General features: G+C 34.5%; 1 protein-coding gene across 1 annotated transcript in view; it reads right to left on the minus strand.

Annotated features, from left to right (window-relative positions):
• Positions 1–12,961, minus strand: part of LOC150110492 (atrial natriuretic peptide receptor 1-like) — a 28,744-nt gene that overhangs the window by 1,965 nt on the left and 13,818 nt on the right. Inside the window, 6 exon segments of the mRNA XM_090399672.1 lie at positions 3,481–3,572; positions 5,022–5,120; positions 6,223–6,397; positions 10,072–10,140; positions 11,502–11,625; positions 12,119–12,268. Coding sequence (XP_090255798.1) covers positions 3,481–3,572; positions 5,022–5,120; positions 6,223–6,397; positions 10,072–10,140; positions 11,502–11,625; positions 12,119–12,268 — 709 coding nt within the window.

Genomic DNA, 12,961 nt, shown 5'->3' on the forward strand with positions numbered 1-12,961 from the left:
ACGATTGCTCTATAAATAATCTTTACAAGAAAATTACGTAGAAATTTACTTTTACCTCTTTGCAATCCAATTCTGCACTCGGTGTAAAACAGAAGAATTAATTTACATATTTACTAACAAAACAATTAAATGGGTCGATCCGATATCTGCACTTCACAGAACCTGAGAAATCTGACATGCTCGACGCTGTTCAGAACCTTATATAAATTTTGCACAATAAAGAGTCAGTATTAGTGAAATTATTGTTATCATTATTATTGTGATAAAGTATTTTTGTTTGTATGTGGGTATATGCGCTCGTTGTGTATCACTGAAGAAAAAGGCAAAGATTGTTGTACGTATTGAAACAGCCATGTAACTACGGTATTAGAAGAATTCCACAGTTGAAATATGCTCGGAAATATCAACTTAATTCCTAAAAAGCAAAGGAAAATCGTGCAGCATGTGTCAGTATAAGACAGGAAATATCGATACTAGCAAAGACAGGCTTTTGCTACACAGCCGATAGTGTAAGGTAGATTGATTGATCGGTTGGTTGGTTAGAATTACAGCCCAATCAGCTAAGGCAATGAGACAGTGGGCAGGGCAGAAGAATTAGACTTGTGAAGAGTGGAAACATGTCAGATAGTTCTGACAAATCGAAGTCTATCTTACTACATACAGATAGCAAAGTAAAAGCATGGTGATTTCCAGAGTAAGACAATTTTAAGTCTCGCATAGAAGCCCTGGTGGGATAGAAAGAGTTTTTTCCCATCAGGTACCATCTTCCTACTTTTTTTTATTCAAAAAAGTTATTTTAGGAAGCAGCTGAAAAGAATCTTTAAATCGCTAAAGAAATTTTTTTCTCTTCATTTTCCCCTCAGCGCAATAGTTGTAGACGTTCACCATAATGGTAAATGATAAATGATTTGTGGTATTACAGAAGCACCATGCTACACATACCGGCCAGTGAATTAGAAACTTGCCAGAAATCAGTGGTTTCCGTATAGGCATGCGACTGCCAATACCGATCCTCTTCCATTTCCTACGCATAGTTCGGTGAGATATGGGTCGAGAACAACCATCATTAAATGCTTTAGTCAATTAGTATGGACAAACAGGAAGTTCTGTTTGTCCGTCTTAGACCAAATTGCTGTCTAAGACCTAACCGCGTCTTAGACAGCAATGCTGTTAGTCAGTTATGCTGTATTTAGAACCGTGGCTTCAGCCGGACAGGCACCTACAATAAGCCCCTTATCGAACTCCGAAAGATCCTTTGTTTTTCCCATTGTGATCAATGCTATTGACGATTACTGACCAGCAGCGTTCTTAAATAGCTGCCTAGAACACGTGGTGACGCACATGAACAAGTGGTCGGTATGTGTGCATCATTACCGTAACAAAAGAAATATCATGGTATTCACACTATGACTAACAATCGAAAACACTCGTGCATTGGGTGACATTGGTCAGTACTTAGCTCTCAGCAATAGCAAAGGAAGTTAGTAGGAAATATTGAAATTGCTTTTTAAAGGTCTCTACTGGGTTCCGAGATGCTCGCTTATGATGATTAATTCTTTGCGAATAATTTGAGTAAAGGAACGGTGCTTCTTACAGTTCCGAAGAATAAAAGAACAGCCACAGTCTAGCTAAACATCTTACTTTGAATTTTGACTAAAGGCACCCAATCAAGGCTTTCTTTTTTCAGATTAATGTATAATAATCTTACAGTTCAAGAGGGCACACACACACAGCGCTAATGTGATCAGAGATCATTCCTTGGGCTCAACTATCATTCTTGCCTGCCTGAAAAAAAAACATTCATCGCTAATAATATTACCTGGGGAAGTGACTATTACAGAGTAGTATTCAACAGGGGAATCTTTGGTTCTATGAAAAACCGCTGGAAGTACAAGTCAAACATATATTGCTGAAAATGTGTCCACTCATCCGATGAATTCAGAATCTCAATGCTTGTCGGCCTTAATCTAATGAAAGAGATGGTCTGACCCGATATTAATCCATTCTAAATATTTGTAAAGAGTTTTTGTTGCACGTAGTGTTATCAGAAAATTTCCGATTGTAGTTTTTACCTTTGCAGATAATGATATTTACTTTGCTATTTCCGCTGGTCCTCTTCCGAAAAAGCAATATCCATGGATTTATTGGAAATTTCTAACTGACCAGCTAACCCACTACAGCAATGGATCTGTTTTCTGAATAGTAGAATACTGTGTGATCAGCACCATATTTTTATTCGTTTCTCTCATTGATGAACGTCCTCAATGTTCAGCATCATACAGAAATATTACGTTACTTTTTAACTTGGGAAAGTTAATCATATGCTTAATTTCTGCTCATTGCTTCCTCTCTGAAAATGAGTTTTATCACCTCGAAGATTTCTATTATCATTCTCCTCAATCGGAAACAGAATTCGATTCACTTGGCTCTTGTTTGATGTGTCCCATTTTTCAATGAAACGGAAATTACAAAAAACATACGTGATCATACCGACACTACTGCAGTTTTACATAATGTCTAATGTAATAAGACATTACACACGCAATAGTAATCTGTCGGTCAGTCTGGAAATTTGTTTGCTCACGGCTAGTACTGAAAAGTTGCAGAAGTAGGACCCCGCCGAATAATACTCATAAAGGATTGTAACATAACGAGATGAGCAAATTAAAGTACTATAAAGAATAATTTTAAATCGCCATATTTCGTACATGAACTCGATAACAAATAAAATCGGCCATATAATTAAAGAGCATTAGAAATGGTTTAAAACTAAGTCCACACTAAGGAGTCAGTCCTTTCGAGTTTTGAAAAAAAAAAAAAAGAAGAAGAAATGTAGGTGTTGGTGGCGTGTGAGTGTGTGTGTGGTGGGCTAAGGGGGAAATACTAGGATTGACCGATCTTTTCAAGAGAACAATCTATTCCTTCTCCGGTGGCAAGTGGCTTTTATTTATAAGCTTTGGTCATCGTTATTGTCCTACAGCATGTATCTGTAATATGCAAAGCCTTATTCATAAATAAAGCACGCTTATATTTGGATTTTGATCTTTCGAATTGTAATATTAGCGAGCGAGCGAGCGCGCGCACACACACACACACACACACAGAGAGAGAGAGAGAGAGAGAGAGAGAGAGAAAAAGAGCCATCTAAGTCACTAGTGAAGATATGGCAATCATGATAGTTATGGACTCTGACTAAAAGGGATTTCATTGCACGGAATTTTCTGCTAAAAATTGAATAATAACGGACCCATCTGAAATCCCAGAATGGTAACAAATTTAACGACGACATTAGTTTACCACATCTGGCTTCTTTGTGATGGCAACAAGAACTTCCGAGCAATTATCTTTCAATCCATTTTTCGTTTAGTCTATTCTGGGGCTGTCCGTAATGTCGCTGCCTGAGCTGTCATATCACTGTAGTGTTTGACAATTTTAACGTTTTTGTTTTGATTAAAAAAAAAAATTACTTTCAAATATTACCTTAACGTTAATCTCCCCTCTGGCTGTAGTCACAAAGGTAGTAAACGTGTCCAGTATCTTCTTGGTCTGAGAACTGATGTGGATCTTCATGGCTACATAATGAAAAAACAAACAAACATAAAAAACAAGCATTTCCTTAATTTCAGTCTTAAATAGATTAATTTTATTTATTTTGATCAAATAGTTCATTTCACTTATGTTTCAGAACTTAGTCGCGAGGACAACAAAACATTTTTCTTTCTGTTGGAAAGACCTAAATAAGTCTGAGTCCTTACTAGGAAGTAAGGTTCCTGTATAACGACTTTTTAAATGGTGAGATGGAAGTCAGAGGTCGGCGTAAATCTGTGATGTTCATCCTACATAACCAGAAAACTGGCCGAAGAACACGAGAAGTTACAGACACATTGCACTACAATCGTCTAATAGCCTTAGTTGTTTCAACCAATACTAATCATCTTATCGCAACCAGTTCTCACACTAAAAGAAATAATAATAATAATAATAATAAAAGTTACCTTTATTAAGGCTAGCCAACGTCCACTGGCTAGCCTTAATACAGAGGTATTTTTCTGAGGCGAAGGACTTTCTATGCACTGCAAGTTACGTGAAAAGAACTTTGACAACAAAATTGAACACAGTGTACAATGTCCATTACATACATTATACCTAGACATTACATGCCGTATTTAACGTTGTTGGACTTTGCACATAGACATATAGAGAATGAGAATTGCGTGCACTAACTCTGCGATCTTTCATTGACCATATCCCCAGAATGGTTTGTTATGCTGTCATATACATACTGCAGCAGCAGGACTCGTTAACTGTCTAAGAATTGTTGCTTTCTGATGTCTTTGAATTGAGGTCGCTGTGAAACTGACTGCTATTCAATTGAAACAATTCTCAGAACAATAAAAAGGGTGGTACTACATATCTGAAACTCTCATCGCTTAAACTATAAATTATTAACTAAATTGGGTCAGTTGCTTCTGCCCGATCTTTTTTCGTTAGCTTTGGGAATAGAAATATAAAATTGATGGGTTTAAAGCGAAGTCCGTATGAATTATTAGCATCTGTTCGTGACTTCATTATTAGGTTTATTCTTTGGTATTCTAGTAAATATCTAACAGAGCACTGGATTATTAAATCACTTGGTAAAGAAAGAGATACTCAATCTCTTCTACAAGATTAATGTTCGCAGCCATTAATATAGGTTAGCAATTGTTTATTAGGTTGAACTATCATAAAAATAATACTCAAGAGGAACCCTATAAAAAAAAGATGTGATATTCCTCATTATGAATATAAACAGTCTGGTTACTGCATAAGTGCTATTTTTGGTTTTGACAATGAAATTTCAACCAAAAATCTACAAGAAAAATAAATAAATTGAGTCACTAGCCAGTTAATCTTTGAAATGTCAGTTTTTTAATGATATTCTGTTCAACTATTAGTAATCTGTTGATTCATGGGAAGAAAACAGACTTCAGCATTACATTTCAAGAAAGACTAGAGATTGGTTAAATAGGAACACTACTAACCTTCGCTTGTTGATTCCATTCGCGAAGCAGTATTGACGGTGTCTCCAAAGAGGCAATAACGTGGCATCTTCAATCCAACAACGCCTGCTACGCAGGGTCCTGTAAGAAATAAATGCATTGCATCTACCACATTCCCGCAACATTTTATTATAATTCCAAAAGTAAATAAATGAAGAAATATTAACAGATCTGGACTGAAGTTTACCAACAGTTCCACCATAGTAAATAAATGAAAATTAAATTGGCAGCACTTTAATTTCTAAATAAACGATGGGTGCGTGTAAATTGCAATAAGTTATTGTTGGCAGGTGTGTTTTTTGCGAGTGAACTGCAGATTCTGTGTCGTAAACAGTTATATGTTCACAAAGCTTTCTTTTTGGGAGTGTCTTTAAGTCTTGAGAAAAGGAAGTTGTAAGAAACCAAAGTGAGGAACCACGAAGATACTGTTCTTGGTTACAATTCCTGGATGCTTAGGGCTTCATTTTGGATCATTATGTCAATGATCTTCCGGAATCCAATTTTTACAAAATGTTAGTACTGTATAAATCGGATGCAGAGATCAGGTGCTGAAAGACTAATTGTTTTGTGACATTTCGAGATGAACTGCATGTAGAAGGTGTTGGATGTGCAGACAATGATTCCGCTTCTGGAGAAGTTCAGAAATTCTGCCAGGGATAAGAAATCCTTGATGCATTAGTCAGAACTGCGTCGCTCATTTTTCTCTTTGGCTGAGATGACATGTGCATCTTTCACTGGGACCGTTGTCTTGTGTTAAGGTCATAGCCATAAATGCAAAACGCATTCGCTATGATGATGATGCTTGAAAAAACGTCTGCTTTATATAAAATGGAGAGAAAACGTGTTTGCAATTTAGATCAACTCACCCAGAAATGAGTAAGACAGTTGATATCTTACAACGGCTTGGGATTTCGATACTGCTCGCTGTTTTTACATTAAAAAGTCCATCTCTCTGGGATGGGTTTGATCAGCTCTCATATTTTATGAGCTAAAAGGTGTACAATTACTTTGATGTGAAATATTAGTTTTAAAGAGCGAAGTCAGCCTGCTAAGATTAAAAAAAATCAAAATGGCAGTAAGTTCAAAAAAAAAAAAAGGAAAAAAAAAGAGGATGAGAAGGTCATTCTTTCTGAGAATGAATAATGAATTCTAATTGTACGAGTAGCTAATAACAACTACAAACCTGAATGCATTCCAATTCTTAGCTGCATGCTCTTGTCTGGCCTATGTCTAATCTTGAACTTTCCCACGGAATTCACCAACTGCAAAGACATCCGAGCGATCTGACGCGCATGCTCATTACCGTTTCTCACTGGCAACCCAGACGCAGCCATATAAGCATCCCCAATTGTTTCCACCTGAAAAAAAAAAAGCAAAGATAAACGATCAACAGACATCGTTAACTGCAGCACGATGCGTTCATGTATGCACTTAACAGCGGTGCGTTCCACTTTTCACATTTCAAACAATTTCCATTCCAGGGGTTGTTTATCGTTGTTTAGGTGGCGGTTCGGGGGGTAGTCTTGAATTTCTGCCTTTTAGTTAATGACAATTAGTGTTTAGATATCTGTTTGTGTAAGACTGTATGAGAAACTGCTATCGGCAATGATATTGCCGTTTTTTGAGTTCGCCCCTAGTTGATTTGTAATCTTCATTTAGAGATTGCAAATAAACATAACAAACAATTCAAAGTGCAGAGGAAGCTAAGGCCGAAATATATTTCAATCCATTGACTGTAAAACTTTTGTCCCAGAACACTTTTTTTTTATTTTTTAACCCCAAAAGCTTTTCTCCTAAACTTCTTTCCCAACTTTAGGTATCGATTCCCTCCATCCTAGAAACATATCACTGTGCATCCTTTATTAAGATTAAATAATTTTACAAAAATCATTTTTATTTTTTAATTTAATTGTATTTATTTAAATTCGCATATGTAAGGATTACAGTTTTGATAAAGATATATTATGAAACTAATACATCGCGTATTCCAAATAATATATTACTTGTGTGATGGGCTCCATCGCAGTGCTTCGGGCCCCGCAGTTTGGAAAACATTGATCTAAGGCGATTCTAACTGTTCCAGTCTTTCACTCGCATTCCATTTTCTTGAGTAGGTGGTGTAGCATACACTGTATGCTACACCACCTACAGTGTAATCTATCTTGACCACGGGCTCCCGAAATTGGCCCATGATCTTCATGACATCAATAAAGTTGCCATATTTTAACATCTTTCAAGTGGTACGCATGCAGAGGTGCACTGAACTAAACGGCTGACATCAAACTATGACTCACACGAGTTGGTGAGGGCTACGGTTATAACGCTATGCTTGGTCAAGGTCACCTATTCTGTTATAATGGAAAACAAATCAAGGAAAGACTGAAGCAGTAGAAAATAGGAGCGGTGCACGAGCAGCGGTAGTTTGGGAAATCAAATCACGTACTCGAATGTACGCGGCCTTCATGGTAGACAGGCGACTTATATTTGTTCAAGCCGTTTCACTTATGAGGCATTAAACAAATCGTGACAAAACAGCGCGAACGTGGAGGACTGCGTACTCAGCAGAGCACTTTCCTCAGTTATCTTTATATGCAGTATTTGTATTATCGGCTTTTTTTTTTTTTTTAAATCAGAACTGTTACTCTCTGAATGATAGTTAGTCTTTTTATGTGTCAAAAAATAGTTCGATAAAGATACTGGTCACCAAATTAAATCATTTTTTGTAAATAAATATTTACAAAATTAATTCCCATCTTGCTTTTTATAGGCTTTAAAATTTTTTTATCATGAATTAGGCAGTGATAATATTATATTTTAAATTATTTTCACACAATAGTCACTTTATAGTTGTTGTGATTCTCTCGGTAGGTGGCGGTAGTTTGAAAATGAATGAATCAAGGTATGGTTTGAACAAATCCACTTGCCTTATTTTAAGAATACCGTTAACACAAACTTGTTTTACTAAATTTGTTGTTTATGCTCAGACACCTTTGAATTTCTCGTTTCTTTAATTTATTAATATGTCATATTTAAAAGTTAGAGGCTTTTGTTTGTGTGCGTGTGTGGTTCGTTTATAAGTGCTATACGCGACTCATCACTCTTGCAGCATTCTGAGCATCTTTGTACTGGTACAACTAAGTTTCCTGCTTACTTTTGTGCAGGAAACTGATTTTTTCTGAGAGGTAGTTATTGAATCACTTAATTAATTTATCGACGAATTTTATTGCTGTTTACTAAACAGCAATTTAATTACGATGAATGTTAAATACTTGTTCTTGTCTAGACAATTACTTATCTGCAAATTGTCTGAGTATATAATTTATACTTTTCAAAAAATAAGCCTATTGTTTCCATGGTTTTTATTTATTTATTGTTCTAAAGTAAGGAGAATGGAGATAGGACGGTAATTGTTCATGTTATTTTTTGTTTCCACTTCTATAAATTGGAGTGATTATAGATGTTTTTAATTGAAGAGGAATATTTCCTGTTTAGAATATTTCTTTTTTTTTTTTCTGAGCATTTGATTTGCCAACGCTATTCCATTGCTCAGAAGAAAGTTAGGGCTGGATTTGCTTGAGTTTTGCAATATTATAAATAAAGGATTTGTTGAATTTTCTAGTGATCTGTACGTTTGAATCTTCTGGATGAAATATTTTAGTGAGTAGTATTTCTTCAACGCCCTCTTTTATTCCCTGCAATGTTTTCTTAATATCCTTCTTCACTGAATAAAATAATAATAATAATAATAATAATAATAATAATAATAATAATAATAATAATGTAGTAGAATCATTTAGCTTTCTTACTTAAATTTCGCACTGTTTTATAATCATGTCTAAGATTTGTGTTTTGAGAGGAATTTGTAAATAATATAGTTCAAAATTCCCGCTTTGCTAGATTAAGTGAAGAATTTCGTTGTTAATCCAAGATGAATATCTTCTTCTTCTTCTTCTTCTTATTATTATTATTATATTTATTATTATTATTTTATTTTTTTGTTTCATGGTTAGTCGATTGATTTCTTGTATATATCTCTAGGAATGTTTTGCTGATAATATCGCCTATTCTTTACGTAGAATTTTCATAGATGAAGCTATCAGAATTGATAATCTAGATTTGTTAGTTAACTATTGAATGCAACAAGAATAATACACAATAATAATCAAAAATGTAAATTCTTAAGAAAATGCTGAGGAATTTTATGGTATTACTGCGTAAGCCCACTTTGATATAATGTTACATCTCAAAGTTCTATAACTGAATTACGTATTTCAAAATACCTGACTTCAGAATTATAATTATTATTCGTTTTTAAAATAAATGAAATATTGTTTAGTTTTTCAAAGTAATAAATATTTCAAGAAATTATTTCTTAATTTAATTATGATTTCGATTCTATGCATTTTGTTATTTTTATCTTAAAAAAAACTTCAACACGAAGGATACTAACAACAACAAAAATTTAGTTTTGAAGATTCAATATTGTGTTTGTATAGTTTATTTACGGTAGGTTTCTGTTAAGATAAATGCATTTATTTAAATATGTGCAAAAATTGCATAACTATAATTCTTCCATTTCGGGACTTTGAAAGTAGAAAGAAAAATTTAGCTACTTAACCTACCTACAGCTTATTGTGGCCTTATTAACTGGAATCTATTAGTGTCTGCAATTCTAGAAAATATTCAAAACTAGAATTTTGACTGAATAAAGTGATTACAGTGATTACAACATGCACTTTACTTATCCAAAATCAACAACACTTGGAAATATAAACTGTCGATTTTCATTATTAGATATTCCAATTATTTCGTTGAACTGCAATTTCTCCTAGTACACATTATAAAACAAATTACACTATTTAACTATTGAAAATGAACGAACACAAATGAAAAGGAATAACTGATATTCCACCTTTCAAAGCCGAGAACTTTTTTCTTTCGAAACAAATATTATCTTATTTTCCCCTAATCTGAATAGTTTCTCCCAGTATATTCAAAACTTAAAACGAAATGACTGCGAATGTTTACCCACCTTATAGACATCATAGTTTTCAATGGCTGCGTCGAAATAAGTGTAGAGATCATTGAGAAAGTCGACCACCTGCAATGTTATATCAAAGTTCAAATACTCGTAAATAATTGAGTATCAACTTACACAGCTATGAGAGGAACAAAAGATTCGTGTTCTAAAGAAAATGCTTGGTATTTAACATTTAACTTACGAATACCGAGTCCATGCACTAGAGAAGAGATCCAATTTAGATCGGTCGATGAGTTCTACTCAGAATTTTTTCTCGAAAAGTAATTATGATCTCTATTAGTTCGTACCTCAGATCGGTGTGTGTGTATATGCAATGCCAGTAGTAATTACCAATGACAGTTTCAAATACCATGTGCTTATCTTAAAAACAGCAATGCACATTTCGGAAGTTAAAGGAAAAATAAAAAGACACAATATCTAAACAACTATATAAATAAAAATGATCTAATGATACCTGAATATTGCATTGCATATAAAACATGTTCAGGTCAAATGATTGGGATTACAATTAAATTTCAGTAATAAACTGAATTAAAAATAATTCAGTTTATTTAAAAATAACTCAAACACCGTAACCAGTCGAGATTTAAAGCTCGACTTTAAACTTGAATTAGATTGTAAAGCTCTTTTATTCTATTAGAATAAAAAAAAAATGCTGGAATCAAGAATAAGATCATACACATTCATTGGCCGATTCGCCATATATATATATATATATATATATATATATATTTTTTTGACGGCCATTGTATCAACAAAATTTGCAAACCTTTAGCACATTAGCATCGTGTATAGGATAAAGGCTAAAGTAATGCAGCAGTTTTTCTCTATAGACTGTAGGACTCCAACAAGCAAGGAGGTTGTATCACTGCTGGCGCTGAAAATAATCTCCAACTGGGTTTTTCTCCAAACACAATCTTACAATGGAATTCGAACCTACAGCATCTTGGTTGCAAAGAGGAGACGCCATCCACTCGTCCGCTGGTCTACAGTCTATATTCAACATCTTTCGCAGTAGAACAGAACATGCTGGTTTCTTGTAGAGAGTGAAAAAATGAGTTTTTCCTTTCTTAAATCCCACTATTTCAGTTCAGGTCAGATTAACTTAATCGAGTGTTATTCTTTTCCGGATATCAACACCGGTTTTATGTGGACAGGAATTATCGCCACTGAGAGGAAACAAAACTTGCAAACACTGGAAACGTGGAAACACTGTATCAGTTAAGCAATTAATGCACTCAAGTCTAATAATATCTCAAGGTGTCACTGACCATCAGACATTATTCAAGAGATTCTCGATATTTGTTTTCGTCAATTATTAATTCATCAAACAATACTGATAGAAATTAGCCCGCACCTACTGTTGAAAGATAGTACAAGTATGAAATTTGAAACCAACCAATCAAATTTCTTTCACTTACTTGCATGGGAGTACTTTCTGCAGACAACGCAGTAAATCCTACGATATCACTAAAGAAAATTGTCACCGACTCGAACGTCTCTGGTCGGACATGTCTTCCTGCTTTCAGCTCTTCGGCGATGTACCTGATAAAGTAAAAATTTACATTACAAAGCAAATAATTAAATATAAAGAGGGATAAGATGAAGGAAGGTTGCAAGCATCACCATTTAAGTTTGTGCTCAAAATATTAAAATATTATAACATTACATCCATTGTCTACGAATAAGAATGAATAATCTGAATTGGAAAACCATTGTAATCATGGTTCATCATCTTCTGCTATCTTTAATGCATGCATCATCATTGCATCGACCATTCATCGCCGAAACCAGCCTCGTAAGATTTGCGTGATATAATTTAAGTGATAGAAACAATTTAAGTCATAAATAGTCAAATAAGATGAAACAGGATGATCTTGCATTGTATTTGAATAAAAATGCTATTTTTTTAGTCTTAAAGAAGAAATTAATTTCATTCTAGGTGGATCATTAATTTCCATAAATGACACAATTTAGGCTAAACAGCAAGACAAATACGGTAGTATTTAAACATGAAGTTTTAAGGTAATGCGATTACTTTGGTAACATTTGAGAAAGTAACTCGTCTGTCTTCTCTTTTTCTTGCACCAAAGATTGCGTTTTCTCTTCAACCAACTGTTCTAAGTTGTTCGCATATTGTTCCATCCGTTTTAGAAGATTGTCCAGAAAGTTAGCGCTGGAGACACCTCTGGAAAAAAAGGAATGTTGACTTCAAAAATATGACAGAGAATTGAACATTATGAAACATCTCAGATGCATTATACAATACACTATACATTGCTATATATTAATTTATATAATATGATAGGGCTGTTATACAGTTCTGAAAAGTAAAATGTAAACAGTCGACACATCAGTCTTGCAGCGTTCGATTGTATTATTATAAATTCTATCATTGGGCATTAATATGCAAGGGTTTCTTTGCGTTCCGGCAAAGAATTTAAATGTGCACTGATTGTTGCTAAAAGATCAAAGGGAAAATAAATAAAGCTGGGATTCAGATCTGTGTTGATTCTCCATACGGTTCTAACTCATTTTGGAGAGCGATTTTGCCACCAGATTGCGAACTGGATTTCCCATTTCAGTCAGAAATTGATCAGTTTTGTTCGATTGTTGATGGAATCAATCAAAGGTTTGTTGTCACTGATGATGATGGCTTGGTAAAGACTGCTTCGTACATTCTGTTCGTCTCCAAATTGATGAGCAGCAGACTCTTCTTGGTGAAAGTGTCGTGCTCTCTTCTCTAACGAGTCGGGGAGTGGTTTCTTGAATGTTCATTGATGAAGTTGAGGTCTTCTTCTTTCGAGTGAAGACAGCCGCTGGTAAGAACTGTAGTTTCCCGAGACAGATGGATCACTTTGTTATTAACTCCAAGTCAATG

Source organism: Typopeltis vanoorti, chromosome 1, assembly GCF_054136105.1.
Source record: "Typopeltis vanoorti isolate ZY-2024b chromosome 1, IOZ_Tvanoo_1.0, whole genome shotgun sequence".
NCBI classification, from domain to species: domain Eukaryota; kingdom Metazoa; phylum Arthropoda; class Arachnida; order Uropygi; family Thelyphonidae; genus Typopeltis; species Typopeltis vanoorti.